The sequence below is a fragment of the Aphelocoma coerulescens genome, chromosome 4 (genome assembly GCF_041296385.1).
Source record: "Aphelocoma coerulescens isolate FSJ_1873_10779 chromosome 4, UR_Acoe_1.0, whole genome shotgun sequence".
Taxonomy (NCBI): domain Eukaryota; kingdom Metazoa; phylum Chordata; class Aves; order Passeriformes; family Corvidae; genus Aphelocoma; species Aphelocoma coerulescens.
The window spans coordinates 61,477,123-61,500,784 of NC_091017.1; the positions used below are offsets into that span (position 1 = coordinate 61,477,123).

Genomic DNA, 23,662 nt, shown 5'->3' on the forward strand with positions numbered 1-23,662 from the left:
GGCACAATAGCTTGCTTGCAGATTGTTTTTTGTTTTATCTTTTCCCTAGAATCAAAGATTACTGTGATAGAGGGGAAGGGTGCAGTTTACACAAATCAAATTGCAATGGCTTGCAAAATGTGGATGAATTTTGGTCAAAATATGTAAAGCGTGGGTTGCTAGCTGGATCCTGAAGTTCCTGAGATGAGTAAGTCAATTAGTAGCTCTTCAGTTTATTATAAACTTAATTGCCAGGCTGTAATGGAAACTTCTGAACTGCAACAACTCGTTAGAAGTAATAAAAAAAGTGACTTTGTGGTAGAAGAATATTCAGTAGGCTTTTTTAAACTGACATTTTTAGCTTAGAGCAGGAAAGTTAGGTTTTTCACTTGAAAAGGTAGTCTATCTCACAGGAGCTATGGCAGTGATCAAGGGCATGCTCTTAAAGAAAAGCCTATTTGCAAATGGTCTGTGCTGTGGTTTTGTGTTGTGATGCTTTAATACCAAGTATTTGGCAGGAGTTTTACAGTATCAGGTGAGCATCTCTCAGAGAGAAGGCAATCCGAGTTCAGTTACCAAGATTACACATAAGAACTTTCTGAGAAATATGCAACATGCTGATTATGATGATGAAAATAATAATTTTTATTTTAGTTTACTTACTTTAGTTTATTTTTATATTGTTATATCCTGAAGAGAGGAGGGGGAAAATGGATGCTGCAGGTGCTCCCATCTCCTTCAGGCTGCGGGCGTTTAGCAGGTCCTTCCAGTGGTGCCATAATGTTCCTGGGAGCAGTGCTGAGGGTTTATTCCCCTCTGGAACCTAGCTCTGGAAATTAGGCAGTGCAGTACCTGCATTGTGTAGAATCACAATATTTATTTAACATTGTTTTGGGGGAGAGCATTTTGGGATGGTAGAGCACATTGCTTCAAGTCTGTATCTTGAGAAATCCAACTGGAGTGAAGCTTTTTCATAAGTACAGATAAGTGGTTGGTCCCGCAATTGAGATATATCCACATTCCATATGAAGGGCAGTTGGGCTGCTGAAATCAGAAGGCAGGCTCTGGATTCAAGTGGTCTTTGCCTGCAGGTGCATGTGAGGAGTATGAATATAGCTGTCTCCTTCAAGAAAAGAAAAGATCTTGTTTCCTTTCCATACCCTAAAGGCATTTGCACAGGGGTGGTGATAATTAATCCCCATATTTCTACTTCATATAAAGAAACCTGGCTGTAATTTTCTCCTAGTGGGACTCCATTTTGTTTTTAAAGATAATTGATAGCTCTGGACTTAAGCATTTCAATTATGGGAGTGTCTCTTGGGGACCAGACTAACAGACCTTGGAAAAATGTTCTAATGCAAATGCATCATGTGAATTTTACTGTAAGACAATGCAGGATGCTTAAGGATTTGTAAAGCGGTTGAACAGTAAAATAAAAGCTGAGAAACTTCTCAAAATATATAAGGGCATGAGACTGATTGTGAGCGGGTATGGTGGAACAAGTGATTCTCCACTTGGACCACTAATTCATCTTTGGCCCTGGGTATGGCCAGCTCTAAGTTGAGGAGAAGGAGGCGCTTGCCTTGGACAGCACATGGAAAAGGCAGCAAAATCAACATGACAGCGCTGTCTGTGCCATTCCATGGCAGGTTGGCTTCTTCTGCACCAGAAGAGGAAAAACTTGGGCTGTAGTTCTTACCTTTCATTGTCCTTGACTTCAGTTCTCATTTTTCTCTGTTAGGAGTAGGAATACCAGCCTGCATCCTAATCCCTGTACACCTCCTACACTCCCTGTGCTTCTGTCTAGCCTGTGGCTCCTTATCCTCTTGTGGCAAGGCTTGGTTTGTGGCGCTGGGGCTGAGACACCATCTGCCCCTACCTCCTGCATGTTTGCTGACAGGAGGTGTTCAGGGCCTGAGTGGTGTTAATGAGCTTTTCAGTGCCTCTGCATCCTTATGTGCAAAAAGGGGTGACTCTGTACCCCTCGATTCTTAAGGAAAAGACAGTCTTATGGACATTCTTACTCCAAAAATTTGTCATTAAGGAATTAAATCCTGTTGGAATTCCCTGATGTGCTCACAAGTCAATTTTGTTTGTTTGAAAGTAGTGCCATAATGTATTAGTATTTTTAGACCACTCAGATATTTTCAGCTGGAGGAAAATCTTGTATTTTCTTTTTTAATTGTGCTATGAATAGATCTTAGGCTGCTGAGGAGAAATGAGTCAATACGTTGAAATGGTGATCCCTTGTGAGTTCTGGTGTACACCTGGCTGCTCTGAATTGCTTACCAAGCTGGGCTGCTGGAGTGGTGACAGCTTCTACCAGCTGTGGATCTGTCCCAAAGTTTCCTGGGCTTTTTATGAAGATGTGGCGAGCTGCCACTGCTCCCAGACCCTTCGGGCTGTGGATTAATAATGCAGTTTAGACCCTGATCTTTCAGTGTGAATCACAATGGGCCCTTGCACTATTCAGATTGTCAGTAAAGAAACTTCAGAGCATCATCATTCGTTAGCTGATTTCACTCCTTGAGATACAGTCAGCAAAAGTTGTGCATGTATTAATCACAATTGAAAGGCAGAGGGGAAGTCACCCAAAGGGGATGTTGGAGATACTATTAATATTTTGAAAATATTTTCTAAAAGATGGGCTTGACCCTTTTCTGGAATGGATCAGCATACCTGCACTGATGACAGGAGCTACAGGATAATCCTGAGTCAGAACATCTGCACGCTGGCTTCAAAGTTTTCAAGAAGGGATCACAGAAACACAGATGGGTAAGGTTAGAAGGGACTGCAGTGGGTCAGGTGGAGCAACCTCCCTGCTCAAGCAGGGCCCTCCTAGAGCATGAGGAACAGGGTTGCATCCAGACAGTTCTTGAATATCTCCAGTGACAGAAACTCCACAGCCTCTTTGGGCAAACCTGTTCCAGTACTCTGTCATTCACAGAGTAAAGAAGTTCTTCTTCATGTTCAGGTAGAACTTCCTGGGCATTAGTTTCTGCCCATTGCCTCTTGTCCTGTTGCTTGGCACCACTGACCAGAGCCTGGCTCCATCTTCCTGACACTCTCCCTTTGGATACTGATAGACATTGAGGAGGTCCCTTCTCAGCTGTGTCTTCTTGAGGCTGAACCGACCCAGCTCTCTCAGCCTGTCCTCCGAACAGAGGTGTTCGAGCCCCTTAATCATCCTCACAGCCCTCTGCTGGACCTGTTCCAGGAGCTCCATGTCTCTCTTGTGCTGAGGAGCCCAGAACTGGACACAGCGCTCCAGGTGCACCTCACCAGGGCTGAGTAGAGGGGCAGGATCACCTCCCTCAACCTGCTGGCAGCGTTCTCCCTGATGGACCCCAGGGTACCACTAGCCCTCTTGGCCACAAGGGCACTGCTGGCTCATGGACACTTGGTGCCCACCAGGTCCTTCTTTGCAGAGCTGCTTTCCAGCAGCTTGGCCCCCAGTCTGTGCTGGTGCATGGGATTATTCTTCCCCAGGTGCAGGATCCTGCATTTGCCTTTGTTGAATTTCAAATGGTTCCTTTCTGCCCGTCTCTCCAACCTGTCCAGGTCCTTCTGAAGGGCTGCACAGCACTCAGGGGTATTGGCCACTCCTGCCAGCTTTGTCTCATCCATGAACACAACTGAGGAGGCATCTGGACCTTCATCCAAGTCACTGATGAATGAATTAAACAGTACCGGGCCCAGTATTGAACCTTGGGGGACACCACTCATGACAGGCCCCCAACTAGACCCTGTGCCACTGATTGTGACCCTCTGGAATCTGCTGTTCGGCCAGATCTCAATCCACCTTGTTGTCCACTCATCCAACCCACACTTCCTGAGTTTGCTTATGAGGATGTTGTGAGAGACAGTGTCGAAAGCCTTGCTGAAGTCATGGTAGACAATATCCACTGCTCTCCCCTCTTCCATCCAGGTAGTTGCTTCATCATAGAAGGCAATCAGGTTGGTCAAGCATGATTTACTTAATCTTTAGTGAAAAAATGCTTGACTATCTCTGATCGCCTGGCGTCATCCATGTGGATAAAGATGGCCTCCAGAAAGAGGTGCTCCGTCACCTTTTCAGGGATCGAGGTGAGGCTGACTGGCCAGTCATGCCATGAATCCTCCTCATAGCGATTTTTGAAGACCAGGGTGACATTTGCTTTCTTTCAGTCCTCAGACACCTCTCCTGATCTCCATGACCTTTCAAAGATGACCATGAAGCAGCCTCACTATGGTGTCTGCCAGCTCTGTCCAGCATTCATGGATGTGTTCTGTCAGGGCCCATGGACTTATGGATGTCAAGTTTTCCTAGGTGTTCTCTAACCCAATCTGATGGTAATGACAGAGATTTTTAAATGTTGCATGATTTTTTTAAAGGAAGAAAATTTAAGGATAAATCACAGCACTGCTCACTATATGCACCCTAAAGGGATGACTGTGAATGACAAGGTGGACAAGCCTCTGTTACAGCTCAATCTTTGGCCTCTGTGGCCTCTGTGGATTACCCACAAGTAACAGGTATTACAGACATAAAATGCTAACCACAAGGTGAACCCAGCTCCATCAATAGGCAGAAAGAGCAAAAGAGAAGGAATCATCAGGGGTAGAGGATTTAAATACCTTTGTGTCAGTAAATTGTCAACTCATTTCACTGGCCAAAGAGAGAATATCGCTGGAGACATTTTACTGAAGGCAGAAATGCAATTAGATTGTTACACAACTATTAAAGTGTTTTCAGACAGAGAATTATTTTTAGTGCTGTAGAAATATTAAAGTGTTTACAGCAAAGAATGTAAAAGCAGAGAAGAGCACAATTAGAAACTTTTCATAGTCTTTGGACTCCTAGATTACTCATGTTTGAGGATTGGTTGATGTTCTGGCAGTTTACCTGTTGCATTTACCCATATAGAGTGACACAAATGCCAAATTTTATTTCCTTTCAGAGCTAATGGCATTCTGGATATGCTGGAAATTTCTGTTGTCAGAAGCACAGAAGCATGTGCATTCACTGGCATACTTGTGTTCCTTGCCTCCTTCATCTGGGTGAAAATTTACAGGGATCAAAACATCTCTGGCCCCAATGTCTTTATGTTAACATAACAGTGTGATTCGGAAGTGATGCATAACTGCTTCTGCATTAAAAAGGCAAGTTAGCAACATGCAGTTATTATGAATTGTTTTCATAAAAGTTTAATAATCAAATATATTTGTCATGCAGCTTTACATTTGAGATTATCCTCTGGTCCTTTTTCTTACACACTGTAGTTCTAAATACCTAGGATCTGCTCCTATAGAGAGAGGCAAATCCTTCCTGTAAGATCCTGCTTGAGCTTAGGGACATGGCAGAGTCAGTTGCAGAGAGCACACAGGGCATCCTCTGGCCTCGGCAGAGATGGAAGGTGCTCAGCTCCTCCTGTTCCACCGAGCCTGTGTGATGAGTGGGTTGGATGCCAGTCTGAAATGTGAACTTCTGCGGGGACAGTGCTGAAACCGTGAAAGAGCCTGCATTTGGCCATGGCGTTGCTTCTCCCCAGTGCTGTCAACACCAAGACTCAAGCTGCAATAGCAAAGGAGGAAGCTGCTGCTTCAGTGATTATTGCTCAGACGTTGATGTACCCAACCATCTCTCCCTCTGCATCTCTCCTCAGCAGCATTTCTGCTGTATCTAATAATTGTGTTTCTTTATAAATAGTAATTTAGGACAGTTAGGAGCAATAGCATAGTTAAACCTTTAAAAGGTTATCTAGCAATGTCATTTTCTTGACTAATGTGTTCCTGCTGCCATATTGTTTGTGAATAGACATGTGTTAGCCAGCTAGTGTGCTTCATCTGTGGTGACTTTGATTTATTTGCTCTGTAAATTGGGACTGAAGCAATAATGGAAAGTGACATTAATTGTTTAACAGAGTCCTCTTTGTCACATCCTCTGCTTTCTCTGGGGTGTTTGAATGTTGAAACTTGTACAAAACTAATTGAAATTGCTGTGATGAGGACCGGTGTCCGCTCAACTTTCTGTTCCTGAATGTCAGCGCACTTAAATGTCTGTTTAAAGCGTGAGAGTTGAGCAGCTAACAGCAAATATCAGGTTTTCTTCTGGCATGCTATTATTAAAGAAGGCATTCCCTGTTAGAAATAGCAACACTTCCAGCTTTATTGTCAGCTTTATATGCTTCAAGGCTCAGCAGCGTGACCCACCAGCTGAACTTGCTGAAAAAGTTCCTGCTGTAGGGCTGGGGGTCAGGCAGCCAAACCACCTCATGGACACCTTAGGCTCAAGGGCTGGCTCTCACACCATCCATCCCACCACCTGTGAGGGGCTTGAAATGCCATTGGGAAACAACACTGATACACACTTTCTTGCCGATATCTTTTCTTGCTATTCTAGAAGTGACACCATGGTTTTCAGCTTGTCCTCTCAGAAAGTGGCTGTTAAAAGCTGGATTCAGAGCATGGTTTTATTCACAAGGTGGCTCCCCTCTGTCATTTCCACCCTCTACAAACTGAATTATTTCAGCTGTGTGCATATGTCTGCTTAGTATGGTGGAAATCACCTAATACTGAAACTTGGGTGCTTTTTCTCAGTGGCCAAGTGCCTTTTTGCCTTTTAAGTAAATGCTTCTCCTTAGCATTAGCTTGCCTGAGTATTTATTTGTTTCTTGGAGATAAAGTTGTAAGCACCAGAATAATTTGTGCTCTGCCTTAGCTTTCTAGCTCAAAGACAGCTTTTGTGCTAGAAGCCGTGAGGTGTGATTTGGCAGAGAAGCCTAGCAGGAGCAATTATATGTGTGGTTTATGATCATCTCTGAACAGAGTCTGCTAGATAAAAGTATTACTGAAAAAAGTCGTGCTAAGGGGATACCCAGATTCACTTGATTTTTTTTTCCAAAGTGTAACTTGGCAATGTTTTGCTGTTGCCTTTTTTAACTTCTTTTTTTGCTTGTTTCTTTGTCTTGCTGGTATTATTTGTCTTGCTAGTTCACTTTTAAACTTCGAGATTTGAACTTAGCTGAAATTTTTTCACAGTGTGAACCTGGAACATGGTGAGCTACTCTGAAACTGGTGGAAAAACTCCCAATTTGATATTGCTTGAATCAGTGAAAGGCTTTTCATTTACTTTAATAGCGCTAAGATCAGCCTAGGAGTCCTAGATAATTGATCTGTCAAGATCAATTTCCAATCTTTCTGAAAAATAAATATAATGATTTTTACACAGTTCTATTTCTCAGTACTCTCAGCGCTCAAAAAATCTGTACCTTAATATACAGTAGGGACGATATTTCATTAAAAAATCAGGAGGCACTTAAATTTACTCAGTTTGACAAAAAGAACTCATGTTGCTGAAATAAGATATAAATTAACATTACAGCCACATCTGATTAGAAATTAATCTACTTTTTATAATTGCAGTCTGAATTAGATAAATGCATACAATAGTGCATTGAGCGCTCAAATGACATAACTCGAAAGGACAACTTCAAAGGCAATCTGCCTAATACATTCCTTTAAAAGAAACCCAAATGACCTGTCATTTATCATATGAGTGCTGCTGGCTATTCTTATACCAGAATACTCAAGAATGAGGAGCTGTTCATTTGGGTTTGGAGCAAGGATTTGCAGAAGTGTGGAAGGGAAACCCTTTCTCACTTACACTGGACAGTATATGTGAATGAGGTTTTCTGTATTTTACTGGCGATTCATTTTGGTGTCCTGATTAGCTGTCTGTTTCTTGTAATTTTGTCAGGTCAATTAGCTGGTGTTCAGTGTTGAAGAGAGAAAGAAAGAGACAGCCTGGGCTGACACCATCATTAGGTGTCAGCATCTGAGGTTCATCCTGTAATACAATCCCTGGGTGATTACTTATCATTGTTAACACCTGATAAGAAAAAAAAATTGTGGAAGAAAAGTAAACTAGCAATGCACCACGAGTGCAAAAAGATTTGTTTTGAACAGAGATGGATCATTTTATTGTACCTAATTACATTGTCTGAGATTCTGTTGCAGGTTACTGTTTCAAGGGCTGGTTTAACTACATGTTGTCTGCTTGTTCGCATACAGAGGCATCGTCTTAGTCCTTTTCTCACCAGGTTCCTCTTTTTGTTTTGTCCTCTTCCACAGAAGATAGATGAAGAGAGCGAGGCAAACTTGCTAGCTGTTCTCACTGAAACACTGGACAGCATACCTGTGGATGAGGATGGATTGCCTTCATTTGATGCGCTGACAGATGGAGATGTGACCAACGAAAAGGCCGCTAGCCCCTCCCCAATGCCCGACGGCACCCCTCCAACCCAGGAGGCAGAAGAGCCGTCTCTAGTAAGAACCCTTCCTACTGTTTAACAGGAATTGGATGTGCCTCTGGCTACCCGCTGCATGGGTATGATGTAGTCACAGTAAGGTCTGGACTTTTCATTTAGACTGGAGAGGAAAATCAAGTAAAGAACTGAAAATTAGGCGGGCGAAAACCCCCCACCAAATAGCCATAGGATGATTAATATGGCAGTCTATTAAAAAGTTGTTGAAAAGGTTGTTTTTAAACTCTTATACTAATGGGGCTGACACTTTTGCTTATCATTCTGTTCAGATAAGTCGGGGTAATGGCTCTTAACTCATGTTTCATTTCTTGGGGCTCTTTTTGTTGTGTGTGTTTAGACATAATTTTTGGTGATCTGTGAAGAAAGGCCCAGTGAGTCTGTTGGGATGCAGGGCTGATTTTGTGCCTTTAACATTGATTTGACCAGTAAGCACCAGCTTAGTGCTAACCAGGGCAAAACTGAACCTTGGATGAGGATGTGGGTGAAACACTATATGCATTTTGCTCAGTAAATCTAGTTTGTGATGTAATTCTGTTTCTGCTGAAAGCCTCTTATCACTGGCTTCAGTGGAACAGAGCCAGATACCTGAATCTTGACACTGTATCCATTAGTCGGTTAAAGTTAATGTTTCTGTCTAGATCAGAGGCCTCTTCTGTCAAACAGATCACTGAGAATTTCATTTTGCCATGGATTCAGAAATCCAAGATCCCTGTCATTTCTGCTTGCCCCGCAGTATACTGCAGTAAAGGGAGCAGAAATGTGCTGCCAAGGCAGAAGAAAATGAAATCTGTTTCCTCTGAGGAATATCAAGTCCTTCTTTTAGTTTTATTGTACTTTGCTTGCTGAAATTGATATAACTAACTTTAAGTAACTATGCAAAAATGTAGATAAGTCATTTTAATCCATAAAGATGTATAACTTTACTCTTTTCCTTCCACTTCCCTTTCCCTGATGTGTTTGTAGCTTAAGAAGCTCTTGCTGGCTCCAGCCAACACTCAGCTAAATTACAATGAATGCAGTGGTCTCAGCACACAAAACCATGCAAACACTAATCACAGGATCAGAACAAGCCCTGTGGTTGTTAAGGTACAAACTTAATCTTTATAATAAGGAAAAAAAAGAAAGTGTAACAAGGTCTTTTATGCTTTTAGGAAACAAGCAAGCAGTAGATCTGAACGTGTTTTATTAATATGCATTCTATCTTGTAACTAATTAAAAAAAAAAAGTGAGTTACAGACTGGGTTCCAGAAATCATCTGAGCTCCTTTATGCTCTGAATATTTCATTTATGCCTTTTCTCTTGGCAGAGTTCAGTTGTAGTCACACCGTCTGTTACTCTTACCTACTTTATTGATACACAGAGTAGGACGGGGTGCGATAAAATTTGCTGATGGTCTGGTGTTGTTTATGAGTGACTCCAGGATGTGGGACTGCCATTTTCCCAGCTGTCTGAGCTAAGACAAACGACACTGGATTCTTGGCAAAAGATTAGACGTTGACTGGACAGAATGGGGGGCTTAGACATAATTCTGTTAGCAGGCAGTATTAAACAATGTTTGTGTTGCCACTGAGTGTAACTGAAAATGGACCGTTTAGGGGTACTTAAGAGAGTTGTGAATACTGGGCCCAAGCAATCAGCAGCAAATTAAGGTTTAAACCAGCTTATTTTTTTGTTCACAGTAAAGGCGCTGTAGGGTCTTGTTAGTTACATGTTGCTGAGTAGGAACATTGCAATGTAGGAGAAATGAAATAAAAAGCTGCATAAATGTCATTTAGGAATTTTAAATGTAATTTTCCTTCCTTGTTCTGCAAACAGTTATTCACAGCTCATAGATCTAGTACACTTAGACTGAACACTTCATTGAAAATCTCATCTCTTCAGAAAACCTATATCCATTCTGATAAGGTTCAGCTCACTAATTTTAGCTTTATTTTATTTTATTATTTTATTTTATTTTATTTTATCCTGTTTTTAAGACTGAGAATTCATGGAGCAATAAAGCGAAGAGCATTTGTCAACAGCAAAAGCCTCAAAGACGTCCCTGCTCTGAACTTCTCAAATATCTGACTACAAATGATGATCCTCCTCAGACCAAACCAGCAGAGAACAGGAACAGCAGCAAAGAGAAATGCACCTCCAAAAGGAAGCCCCATCTGCCGTCTCAGACAAATCATCTGCAGGGTAGGTGTGGGACTGCAGCATACAGCTTTGGTACCAGCAGTAATGCAGGGAAGCTGAAGTACCATGGTTGGGAATATCCTCAATACTACTTCTGTTCTTTGGATTAGTACTGTAAATCCAGCCTCTCTTCTGTGTAAAGAGAATTTTAAAACAGTGTAATGAAGTTAGAATTAGTTAGCTAGATTCAGCTTTTAGACATATTTAATCCTTTTATTTATTGCCCCCCAGCCTCAGAAGAGGATCTCAGGAAAAGTTTAGCAAATATCATGTGGTAATATACCAAGCTAGCTGGAGATACTTATTCACAGAGAACTGTACTACTAAGAAATCATTATACCCCTAAACAAGCTGGGCAGGCCAGTTCATTAGTGAGCTTCTTTCTGCTTTGCTGGAGTAAAACTGAAGGCATTGTTAACCTGCTGCATAGCCCTTAAGAGACAATAAATAGTGCTCTCACTGCTACAGAGAAAGCAATAAATGTGTCATTCCTGTTAAAGCTGGAATGCTGGTTTGTAATTTTATTTTGTAAATAGTTGAAAGTTTAGATGCCATCCTGATCTTTCTCTCTCATTTTTGGATTCTTTATGGTCAAAACTTAACACTTGTGTTGACTTTTAGTATCCCCTGATGTGTAAAAAACTGGTCTATATTACAAGTAGCTTCTGTGACAGCATGCAAGAACTTAAAGCCTCCTCTCTCACTTTCTCTCCATCTCTTCCCCTGTCTGTTGTCCCAAGATAAAGGAAAGCTGTAAAAGCTTACAAACCCAAAGGGAGCTTTGTAAAGTTATTGTTACTTTAAAATACATCTATGTATTTATATTGGCCTGGCATCTGGAAGGCCAGGTGCTATCGGTGCAAATCCTGAATGACTCCACTAAAGTCAGTGGAAGTTGCCTGTCTGCAGCAGAGATCAGGATGCAACCCTAAATGTGTTGTTTGGTATTTTTAAAGCAACAGTTGTAAACTGTATGTTCTTTCGTCTTCTCCCCTCCCACTTTCTTGCATTTCAGCCGCCGTCAAATCCGTTTTCTCATTCTGCACTAGGAAGTATAAACAAACTCAAAAAGAATAATCTTCCCTTCCTATCACTTAATATTGTTCTTGCAGCTGTACATTCTGACATCCTAAGTATGGGTTTTCTCCATTATGGTCTCAAATTACCTAAACAATATTTCTTGTTAGAAATTTCTTGTAAGCTCCTAAAGCTTCCTTATGCCAACTGCCACTCCTTCTGGATGGCTTCGGCAGTCTGCTTGACAGCAGAATCCAGACTGAACTCTACATGTGAAACCTGAGTCTGTTTCTGCAATGGTGCTGAAAAACAGAACTGCCTGAAGTTACAATGGGCTTTATTAACACTGTTGGATGTTAAGTTGGTAGATAAGGTATATTGTGTATAACATGCTATATGCACATGTATGTTACACACATACATAGAGGTATGTGCACACAAACATGCATACAGATTATAAAATCTTTCTGTTCAGATCAGAACTGCTTTTCTTCCCCAGCTGAGCAATTGTGTAGATTCAGTTCAAAGAGTCAGGGCACATTGGGTTGTGGAAGCAGCACGGAGGAGAGGTTATAGAAGTCCAAAGGGACATACAGCTAACTTACCAGTGCTTAACAGATGACTGTGATTTTATTGGTCTTGCAGGTGAATTTGCAGGCAGAGAGAAATTACCTTCTTCTTTAATTCCTGCACTTTATTTACAGGCTTTTGAAATGTTTTTACAGAAAATTTGTCTCATACACCAATATATAACTTCAATATCAATGGATTTGCATATAATACAAATACAAGAATATAATGCTTTCAGCTTGGACAGTCAATTCATGCAGAATCAACCTTGCAAATTTAACTGATATTTGCAGACCTGCAGTCATTGGTTCATACATTTAATCAAAAGTACAAGAAAATTGGCTCTTCCTGTTTTAAAAAAAAAAATCACAGTCTGAGATTTTCTTTCAAAGTTAGGGAAAGCTCACAAAGGATAAGTCGAATGTTATTTTCCTTTAGGGTTACTGTTGCAAACATATTGCAGACCCACAGGAATGTCCACAAACGCATTCATGCCAAAGATCATCTGTGGTTTTGCACTGAAATTTGCCCATGAGGAAACGTAGTTCTTTTGAACCTGAATGTTTTCAATTTACAGGGACAAGCAACTTGATGTGAACTCCTTTTAATAAGAGAAAACCCACGCCACAGTAGACCTTGAAACTCTAATAAACAGGCAACATGGAAAATGATAGTGTCTTGGCTAAATATTTACACTATCAATGGCTGTATGTGAGGATGAATCCTTTGCAGAAAGAGTGTTTGGTCAAGCTCTTGCCTAGCAATAAGAAAACTGATGGGTGTTTTGGTATGCGAACTTCTCAGTGGGAGACCTCTGCCTAAAATTAATACATGGAAATGTGAGACAATGCCTTGGTTCTGTGCCCATCTCTGGCAGATTTGCACTGTGCCTCAGTGCTTCAGAATTTAATATGTGTGTATTCTGATGTGGGACTATTCTGTGGGACTAATAAGAGCTAGCATGAGACTTTTTAGAGATGTAAATAGCTCTTATACATTCAGCTTCCTTAGCCTAAATTGGTTAAGAGTATGCAGATTTTTATTAAAAAAAAAATAAAATGGAAGCCTTTGTATAAAACTTTATTCCAGAGCCTTACTGTAAGGTCTGTTTTTTTTAAGCCAGTTTTACCTCTAGTTAGTCACAGGCAAACATTAGTATTCCTAGATGTATATAAATTACACACAAAGATGTGTCAGGTTACATTCAGTTTTACTGCACCTGGTTTAATGCACAAATCAGTGGCCGTGCTGGGCCAGAGGAATAACTCATTGAGGTGCATCTCCTCACTCCAGTAGTGACTTCTGAGGAAGGTGAACCCGGAACACCTGAGCTTCCATTCCTCTCTTTCATATGGGGAGGAGAAGAAACAATATGCAGCTCTTGAGAATTGAGTTAATTTTTTAAAAACGTAATATTACTTCAGGAATGCTCTAGAGCATATAAAAGTAATCAATTTGCATATAAAATCCCTTAATGTTGATGGGAGCTCCAAGCTTGTAATGAATATGAAATATGCAGTAGTGACACTCTGGACAAAAGATCTGCAGTGCAGGAGTGTTCAAGGGGAACATTTTGTCTTAAGTAATTAATCTGCAGAAGAGATCCCCTGCTGTTGTTCTTGCTACAATGCTCTCTGTGTTTAAAACATCAATCTAACTTCTGAAAAGTAAAATTTGCAAGTAATATAATTTTTAATGTTAAAGGAATCTTCGTTGTATTACAATATGCTAGTTCTTGGCTTGCTCTGAGAAAATACCATTTTGCATGAGTAAAAGCTGCAAAGACTTACATTTTTGTAGCCAGAGCTTGGGTTTTTGCGTATGTTGTGATTGTAGTGCTGAGAGCTTCAACCCCATTTTTAACCATCTGTGACTATGTCCATGGTTTGTCATAGTTTGCAGGAATAATTTGCAAAAATTTGGACTATAACTGGTTGGACTCTGGCCTCATAGAAACAACCTATTCTCAGTGCTATATATAAAATTGTATCTTGTAGAAGTAAAATTAACTGAATATTCATAACGTTCTGTTACTTTGTAGTTATTCTGCTGCTCCTGTTTCCAAATAAAACGTGAACTGTAGTCTAAATTAACACTGAGAGAAATAACATTTTCAGAGTGTGTCCTGTAGAGTTCTTCATTGATTTTTAACATGTACCACTCCTCTTCTGAATGGTTCTCGTCATTTGGGTTGTGTACTGTATTTCAGAGGTACAGTAATTGATGTAAATAATTGTTGAAATTTAGGTGCCTTTTTGGTAGTAGTAATAAGGAATCAGGATTAGTCTCTTTATTCATCTATCTGAGATACACTGAAATGGCAGTTGAACTAGCAAAGCTCAGCCTTAACTGACTACCACAGGATTCCAGTGCCAAAGTATAAAGAAATGTTTACTGTATATATTACAGAGTGTTTAAGTATTGCATAATTGTTTTCTTTTTTCCTTTAGCCAAACCAACAAGTTTATCACTTCCATTGACACCCGAGTCACCAAAGTAAGTACTAACAAGTGCAAACATTTATAAAAGGGAGGGGGGTTCAGTAGATTTTGGCTACAGCAACTCCATTTCAGCTTGTTTTTATAAATGTGCCCTGTCTTCCAGTGATCCCAAGGGTTCCCCATTTGAGAACAAGACTATTGAACAAACCTTAAGTGTGGAACTCTCTGGAACTGCAGGTGAGAAATGCAGAGTGGTGGCTCTTCCTTTAAGCATGGCTTGTGTGTTTGTTCACTGTAATATACCACAGGTATGCTGAGATCTTACAGAAGTCTTCAGTAGATTCACTTCAGTGCAGTTTAGCATTACTTTTTGTCCAGCTACCTGAGAAGAAATGTGTTTGAAAATACAACTCCAACCCTACACAGGAGAGCATAATTTCTGAGAAAATATGAATGAAACCATTTATCTGTTACACTTCTCCATTTCCCCATAGATTTGTGTACTGCTGAGAATCATCTTTCAAAGGCAAACCCCACAGCACAGTGTAATAGATGTTACAGATGTTAAAGTTACGTGATTCAGTCTGTCTCCAGGCTGGCCTGGACTGTACATGACTGCATGTTTCAGTGCTTTGTCAATTTTAGATTAATATGTCACAAATAACAGCTTTCTCCTCTACCACTGAACAACTGTTCCATAGCTTAGAGGTAATTTTTTAAAGTGATATTCATTTTGTACTCCTGCGTTTTCTTTATTTCTTCCATTAACACACTTCACACAACCTCCCTTGATCTTCCTCCTCCTTTCTGATCCCTAGATTTGTACCTTTTGAAGATTTGTAGGATTTTTTTGTCATGTAGTGGTTTAGTTCACACATCACCCATTTAATCATTCATTTAATTCGTCTGCTCCTCTTTCTGCTGAAGTCAATTCCTTCAGACTCAGATCTATTTTATGGCTTTCCTCTGAACGCTGTTTTGCCTCTGTTTTCCTGAAGTGTCCAGAGCCGAGCACAAAAGAACACATTGAGCTCCACCTGAGCTATTGCCAAGACCATTTTCTTTCTCAGTTGTGTAATATTGAAAAATAAGAGGTGTTCTTGGCATGTGTTTCTCTCAGGATAGCAGTAGATTGTAAAATATGTGATCTCTAGCATTGAGGGGGAGGGGTGTATTGCAAAATACGTCTTCAGGTACTGCAAATCAGCTTGGTGCTCCTAAATTCAGTGGCAGCAGGCCCAAACACTGGGGTTTTGGTGGGTACATTGGGCTTTCACCTTCCTACAACCATCATTTCACTTTTTCAGAAACTTTTTCATTAGTTCAGCATTAAACCATGAACACCTTTCATGTCATGGAAGTTTGCAGTCTTAATCATTCCTCTCAAGGCAAAAGGGAACATTCTTCCTGTACATCTTCATTTTGCAAAACCAACATAAACATGGCAAAATTCACTGTATGAAGGAGGATAATCCTGTTCAGTGCCAGTAGGCCTGAAGCATGGAGAAGCCTCTTCCATCACTACTGGAGAGCAAATCTGCACAAGGGTGCCCATTTGTAAGCACATGGGTAAGTCAGTGCTTAGTGTTGCCAACAGAAAGGGGCAGATGAGGTGACTACAGCACAGTGGTACAAGCAGCCGTTGAAATTACTGAAGGAAGCAGTGTTTTCTCTCAGCCAAAAAGTCAGCAGCCTGCTTTTCCCATCAGCTGACTAGACAGAAATTGGGAGTCAGTCTGACCCCTGGATAGTCCTCTAGTGTTGTGTCCATACTGGCAACGGGAATGGTCTTGGTATTACCAAATTCATTCCGCTCCATCAGCTGTGCACAGAGGAGGAAACAAAACAGCTCTGTAGTTGCTTGGACAACATAACCAGGAGAACTGGTGCATTTTAAAAAAGCATCAGAAGCTGTGAAACAGCACAACTGAGCACATATGTATACAGGAATGCTGTACTATGATTCTGTGATTTTTTTTCCACTTTGGAAGAGAATAGAAGTTAGCTAGGAAATGAACTGATGATACTCAGGTAGAATAATAATTGGAGTGTGTGCAGCCAGGGAGCTGGAGCAGTGTTACCAAGCTGTGTACATAATGGTGGCTCTTGGACTTCATGTTGCACTTGCTCTGGTCTTCACAGTGCCTGGTGAGGACATTTCAGGAGATCATGCTGTAGCTGTATTAATCCCTGCCTGCATATACACATAGTTTTTATTTTTATATTCATGTATGTATGTAAATCTATAAAAAGATGCATGTCTTACTTTTTAAGTCATTTGTATTGTAGTAGTGTTGTGTCCTGAGTCTGCTTTTGCTGGAAGCAAAGTACATGACAGAAACAGCCTGGAGTACTGAAGAACTTAGAGCATATATATGTAAATCATGGCAGAATTGGGACCCACTTCAGTTTAAAAAACAACCAAAAATAAAATAAGGAAAAAAATAGTGGCAGTAGTGATTAATAATACCTTGAAGTTCTTTAGTGAGACCCTGGCAACTCCAAATTATATCCAGATAACCGCATTGCTCATTGTCCTTATATAGGGCAGCTTGCACTATACAAGCACTATTTATTATAATTTAAATAGGAGTTACCTTGATCTCACTACTGAATTGAAAATACCATTAGCAGTGCTGCTTGCACTATCGAAGCACAAAGTATTTTAATATAAATAGCAACTCCCTTGATCTCTCTGCTGAAAACAACATTGCTTCCCTCACTGATGAATTAAGTATAGACTAGAAAAATAAATAAATAAAAGCATTTCCCAGATGAGCCATCAATCTTCGTCACACACACATTTTGGATTCATGTATCTAAAGTCAAACTGAAACCATTCTCTTGCCAGTGCTATATCTTGCTTTACAACAGGTTTGTTAGTACTCTTGAATGTAACTTTGTCCTCCCTAAAACTGTCAAAACATCAATTTGTCAAATTAAAAGGAGCAAATATTCTTTGAAGTGTTTTCCTGCCACACATAAGAATTCTTTCAATACTCTTTAAATAAGTGTCCTAAGTCCATTGCTATCTAAAGTCCTGTTTCTTGAAGCTGATTATTCTAGTGTTACTCTAAGGGAACTGGACCAGAACATCATGATATGGAGGGAGTCTTAGATGATGATAATGCAGTGAATGAAATCCCTGTGTCCGATGAGTCTCATTCCGAGTAGGAGGCTCGGAAGAGGTCCATCTCCCTTTGTTCCCACAGCCAGCTGCATTGCCAGTGCCTTGCTAAGAGGCCATGGGCTTGAACCTCTCCAGTGTCTTCCAAAAATGTGGGATGGTTCTGTGTCAGCTCTTTCCTTTTTGTTACAAGTTTTGTTACATGACTGGGGGTAGGGGGGGCCTGTGCAAGCACAGGGACTAGGAGGATGACTCACCTTCTGGAAGTGACAGTGTTTCTCTTGGCAGACAAGGACTCCTCAGTGATTGTTTTAGACTTTTGATTGTCTTAGACAAACCTCTGAATGCCAGATGTTAGATAGCATGGCTTCTAATTAATCCTTCTCTGTTCTCTGTGTCTTCTTAAGCCTTCACCATTTAAGTACATGGAGTCAGTTTACATGCTTCAGGTTCAGTCAGTAACTAGAAGACCATTTCCACCCTCTTGGTGAAAAGTCTCTCATTTGATACAGATCACTGTAATTCATTGTAGTGTAAAATTCTTCACTGGTCTTGGGGGCAGAATTTGATTTCTTTGAAAAGATGGCAGAAAAAGCTGTATGTACATAATCAGCTTGAAGAGTGATTTGGAATTTATGACCATCTGTGAGGATACTGATACCCTGATATTTGCCTTCCTCTGGATTTGTGTTACCTCTTACTTGTCAGAACAAATACTTAAAATCTGTCATCTAAGAACTTCTTTGACCTCAGAATGATTTCTGATAAAGTGAGATGTGAGATGTAGAGAGTTGTCCAGAGGGACTAAAATCTAGTGAATTATTTGATGTTTTCAGGCATCTGTGTTTATTCTCTCTAGCACTGACTACAGGATTAAATTGAATACTCAACAAGCATGTAGTTTTTTATTATATGATGACTATTTAATTTTATTATCTTTTCCTAGCTTCTGCAATCTTGTGCCATACAAACACTTCTTCTACTGAATTGAGCTGTTATCTTGTGGTCAGTGTTTAAAGTGGCCTTAAATAATGTTTCCCCTGACAATACATTTTCAAACTCAAAGGTATGAAAGAATTCATTTTCAATGCCTCTCAAAAGCCCAGTGCACATGTGGAAAGGTTCCAGGGCTGTATTCCCCAAAAGATGCTAATTATCAGCCCCCTCAAAGCACAGCAAACATCATCAAACATTTGAATGCTAAGCTACTGTAGAGATTTAGAAATATCTGTGTCTATGTAAAACAGCATTAAAAATCAGTTGTAAGAAGTCCAGATGTCACTTTTAATGCAGAGGCACTCCCCTAATTTCTGCTTACCAATTTACCTGAGCTAAATGAGTTACACTATGGGGGGCGGGGGCGAGGGTTTAAGTCGAGGTTTGGAATGTGTTGAAAGTAGTTTCACCCTCCCTGAGACTTTCTGGAAAGAAGTTGCTTGGCCAAGGTGGCAGAGTCGGCACATGTGCAAACACCTTTTGTTGCACAGACACAGGGAGGATGGTGCTGCTTTGGCAGCAGTGCTGGCAATTTGATGTATGCTGTTTTCTAGCACAAGATCACTGAGTGAGTTCGTAGTATATAGACAGAGCAAGGCAAAGTGCAAACGTACCATTTACCAAAGCTATTCAATTAAGGAAAAGTCCCTACAAAGAAAATGGTTTTATAGCATGTCATGAAAAAATACTTGCCTTTTCCTTTAAAAAGAAAAAAGACTGTTTAAGGAGGATGATTGTAGAGTATGTACCACTTCTAACAGATTTGTTGTGCAGAAGTACATAAGTGTGAGTGATGTAGAGGTACTTGTTTATTATAGAGCACATTTCAATGCAGTAATCATAAATATTGCTAAGGTTGTGCTCTGTTGAAATATGACCTACATACTCTTGATTGTTTGTGTTACGTGATTTGTCTGACACCCATTACATTCTGGGTAATGGCAGCCATTTGTTGCTGTGCACAGCAGGCTCTTTTGACAAAAGAAAATAGGCAGCAATAAAAAAGCTATAGTCTGAATTACATTCTGCACAGCGCTGCACTGCTGAGAGTTTGTGCAAGTGTGTTAACAATGCTCTGAACTGCCTCTTGTCAGCCTTCAGCCTGTAATGGCCATCTGTCCTTCCATAAATCTGTCAAAACCTGCTAAGTTCAAGAGAGAGTACAGAATATATACCTTGTACTGTCAACACTTAAATGTACACACTGGGGAGAAATCAGTGCGTGTGAAATAATCCAATGGTTATGGAATATTGTAATGCCATTGATGTGGGATCATGGCCCTCAGTGAAGATTACCAGGGATTAGAGTGAAGATGAACAAGTGTGCAGCCAACTGGTTTTCTCAGAATTCACGATTTGGAGATTGGTCATGGGACACTCTGTAGAGGTGACATGAATTCAGAACTTCACTTCGTCCTCCATCCCCCAGTGTAGGTCTGTTCAAAAGTTAAATGAACATTTTCCAACTTTTATCTGTTTCTACTTGCCTGTGCACTTCCTGCTTTTGCTGAAAACCAGGAAAAAAGCCAGAATGCCATGAGGAAGCCCTTTCTTAGCCTGTCCCAGCCCTGTTCTGCCAGCAAGGGAAGTGCCAGTAAATTTAGCTCAGTCTGTACTTTCATGAGGGTTTTTTTGGTACGGTTTTTTTTCCCCCTTTCTGAAGATTGTTGGACTTCTTGTCAGGTTTCTGGAAATTGTTATGCTGTGTATTTTGCTTTCTTCCTGCCAGGACAAGCTTTAAAGAAGTAGAATTTGAAACAATATTTTATTTTGAATATTGAATTATCTCTGGAGTTTCTCTGCCTGAAATTCTTAAATATGCATGTTCATTGTGGAATGGTTGTATTTTTGTTTCATTCTTTTTTTAAAACTACATCTAAAAACCCATTAACTAACCCCAGAATTTCTCACGGGCTTTATAATTTCACAAGTGTCATTTTTAAATTTTTTTTCTAGAAAGTTGCTTACTGCAGTATTTGTTCAATCTGAGCCTGAAGTTTTAAATTGGAAATTATTACTGCAGATTTTTGAATAGGACTGTTCTCTTCATTTTAGCCAAAATTCATTTGGTAGTCAAAAATATTTGTCAGTGAGGAGGTGCATAAGGTATGAAATACTTAGAACTGTCTCAGGTGAATATTTAGGAAGAAGAAAGAAAAAAATTGAGGACTCAGAGGAAATAGTTTAACAGTGATGACTGCACAAAATTTTTTTTAGTATTAAATTCAAATTTGGTGTAACTAGGGTTTTAGGTTTCATAATCTTTGCCTGAATTTTCCTTGAATTTTGTGGCATTAGACAAAGTCTTCACATAGCCATGGGTAGCTTGTAACCAGTTTTTCCTGAACATTCAGACAAAATCAAGCGTCTCTCTCACGTCAAGTATTCATGCCTTGGTGCTTCTATTTTCTTATTTTCTGGAAGAAATTTATTGCAGATAATGCAGTGGGACTCCCAGTCTCCATTTATGCTCCTTAGGGAGCACTGCACATTGATGGACGCTTTTCCTTCTCTACAGCAAAACGCTATAGAACATGTTCCATTTGCATTGATCTGCTGAGCTGTATTTCATGTTTAAAAATACCAAACAGAGCTCTACAGCCATGTTCAAAACCCACATTTCCTGTAACTCTGTCTGCCTTCTTTTCTCATTCTTGCTGAGGGACTAATGGAAAGCTCATTGCTTGGGCTAGAAGTGTTCTTGGACAGCATGAGCCTCTGGGTTGCTTAGGGATGGTCTGGGTTGTCTTGGAGAACTCCCTAATCTCCGTCTATTTTGTTAAATTTTAAGCATATATTACTAAACTATATTACTGTCATTTGGACAGAAGCAAATTTTTCAAACTTAACATACTAAAGTAGCTTCCTGAAGAGAAATTACTTCCTGAACAGTGTCTGCTGTTTGCTGTTACTCTGCCCTGACATCTGGGGTTATTCTTCTGTAATGTCTGAAGAAATTCTATGATTTCTACAGAAACTATTGGAAGTTATATTCTGCACTTACAAAAACAATGGGAAGATGCTTACTGGAACATGCTGTAGTCCTTCCTGCAATTTTGTCTCATCACAGTGATACAGTCTATGACAGTTATGTAAATAAACCTGTTAGTTAGCAGTATATTTAGTCATTGAATACTTACGTGTTTCATTCTGACTCCCTACTACATGACTCTCACCAAGATTTAGTTCTAAATGCAGTGGTTCATTGCAGTTGTGGTTGTCCTGTTGTTCATTTGAGTTTCAGTTACAGAACCACATCCAGGCAAAATGTATTCGTTATGCTAAAGAATGTATTATACATACATATATTATATATGTATATACATTAGCAATGGTTTTCTAAGTTAATGAACTCTAGAGACATAGAGTCATTGCCATTGAGTTGTAGGGTGGCTGTATTTCCGTGCATTTAAGGTTTGTGTCCTTTGGTAGCACTCATTTATTTCTCTTGGCCTTGCTTTTATCTGCTAGGTTCTTTATGTTTTTGATGGTGCCAGTCTTTTGACTTCTCATTTTTACATCAAAATCTATTTTATATTTAACAAAAATGTCTTTTGGGTTTTATCTTTTGATCTTTTCTATCAAAATCTACAGAGAGAGGGGCAGATGTCATGGAGGAAAGGGAGGGGCAGAAATGATGCTGAAGAGTAATGGCAATGCATTAGTATTGTTGCTATTGTTGTCACCAGACCTTTGGTAGTTTTATTCTCAGTATTGGTAGTGTTGAAGTGACATAGCATGGGTCTTGCTTTGTATCTGTTTTAAGAAGCATATGAGCCACCTTTATAAACATTGTATGTGTGCTTAAAAGCATTCTGTTCCTCCTTTTACTCCCTGTAGGCCTAACTCCACCTACAACCCCTCCTCATAAAGCCAACCAAGATAATCCTTTTAGGACTTCACCTAAACCGAAGTCATCATGCAAGACTGTTGTACCACCTTCAAAAAAGCCCCGCTGTAGTGAGTCTTCCGGTTCTCAAGGAAATAACCCAATCAAGAAGGGTCCAGAACAGTCTGAGCTGTATGCACAGCTTAGCAAGACTACAGTACTGTCCAGTGGACATGAGGAGAGAAAGACAAAACGGCCCAGTTTGCGGCTGTTTGGTGACCATGACTACTGTCAATCTGTGAATTCAAAATCGGAAATACACATTAAAATATCCCAGGAACTTCAGGACTCCAGACAACCAGAATTTAAGGATTCTTCACCTGGGTGGCAGTGTCAGATTTGTTCTTCTTTAGAACAAGACCAGTATTTCAAGAAAGAGACTTTACAGACAAATAAGCAGGGATCCCATGGTAATAACAGAAAGCAGCTCCAAGACCAGGAAATTCGGGCTGAACTGAATAAGCATTTTGGTCACCCCAGCCAAGCTGTTTTTGATGAAGAAGCAGATAAGACCAGAGAACTAAGGGACAGTGATTACAGTAATGAACAATTCTCCAAACTACCTATGTTTATAAATTCAGGACTAGCAATGGATGGTCTGTTTGATGACAGTGAAGATGAAAGTGATAAACTGTGCTACCCTTGGGATGGGACACAAGCCTATTCATTATTTGATGTATCACCTTCTTGCTCTTCTTTTAACTCTCCATGCAGAGATTCAGTGTCTCCACCCAAATCCTTATTTTCTCAAAGATCCCAAAGGACACGCTCCAGATCAAGGTCCTTTCCTCAACGCAGGTCTTGTTCCCGTTCTCCATATTCCCGATCGAGATCAAGGTCGCCCTGTAGTAGATCCTCTTCAAGGTATGGTACAGCAAATTCAAGTATGATCTTTGTAGTTTATAAGACAAACAGCAAAAATCTGAAGAAACTTACAGGAAAGAAAGAAAAAAAGCAAGAAATAACTTAATCCAGTGCAATTCATTCTATTGCTCCTGAGCTGATTAACTCTGAAGGTTAAGGGTTTGCTACAGAAACACTTGTTTCCAATATCCTTTAAATTTGCCCGGGTTACACATTCTGAGTGGAGGCAGTCAGGTCAGAGGCAGAGCAATTGGTGAGAGATGTACACAACTAACCTTTCCCATTATCTGAGAGC

At 40.1% G+C, this 23,662-nt stretch overlaps 1 protein-coding gene across 2 annotated transcripts in view; it reads left to right on the top strand.

Moving 5' to 3' along the window:
- Window positions 1–23,662, top strand: part of PPARGC1A (PPARG coactivator 1 alpha) — a 367,686-nt gene that overhangs the window by 326,590 nt on the left and 17,434 nt on the right. For both annotated transcript variants that reach the window (XM_069014332.1, XM_069014333.1), the window contains exons 3-8: window positions 8,092–8,286; window positions 9,249–9,371; window positions 10,262–10,466; window positions 14,501–14,546; window positions 14,655–14,728; window positions 22,455–23,367. In XM_069014332.1, the coding sequence (XP_068870433.1) occupies window positions 8,092–8,286; window positions 9,249–9,371; window positions 10,262–10,466; window positions 14,501–14,546; window positions 14,655–14,728; window positions 22,455–23,367 (1,556 nt within the window). The remainder of the gene's footprint in view (window positions 1–8,091; window positions 8,287–9,248; window positions 9,372–10,261; window positions 10,467–14,500; window positions 14,547–14,654; window positions 14,729–22,454; window positions 23,368–23,662) is intronic.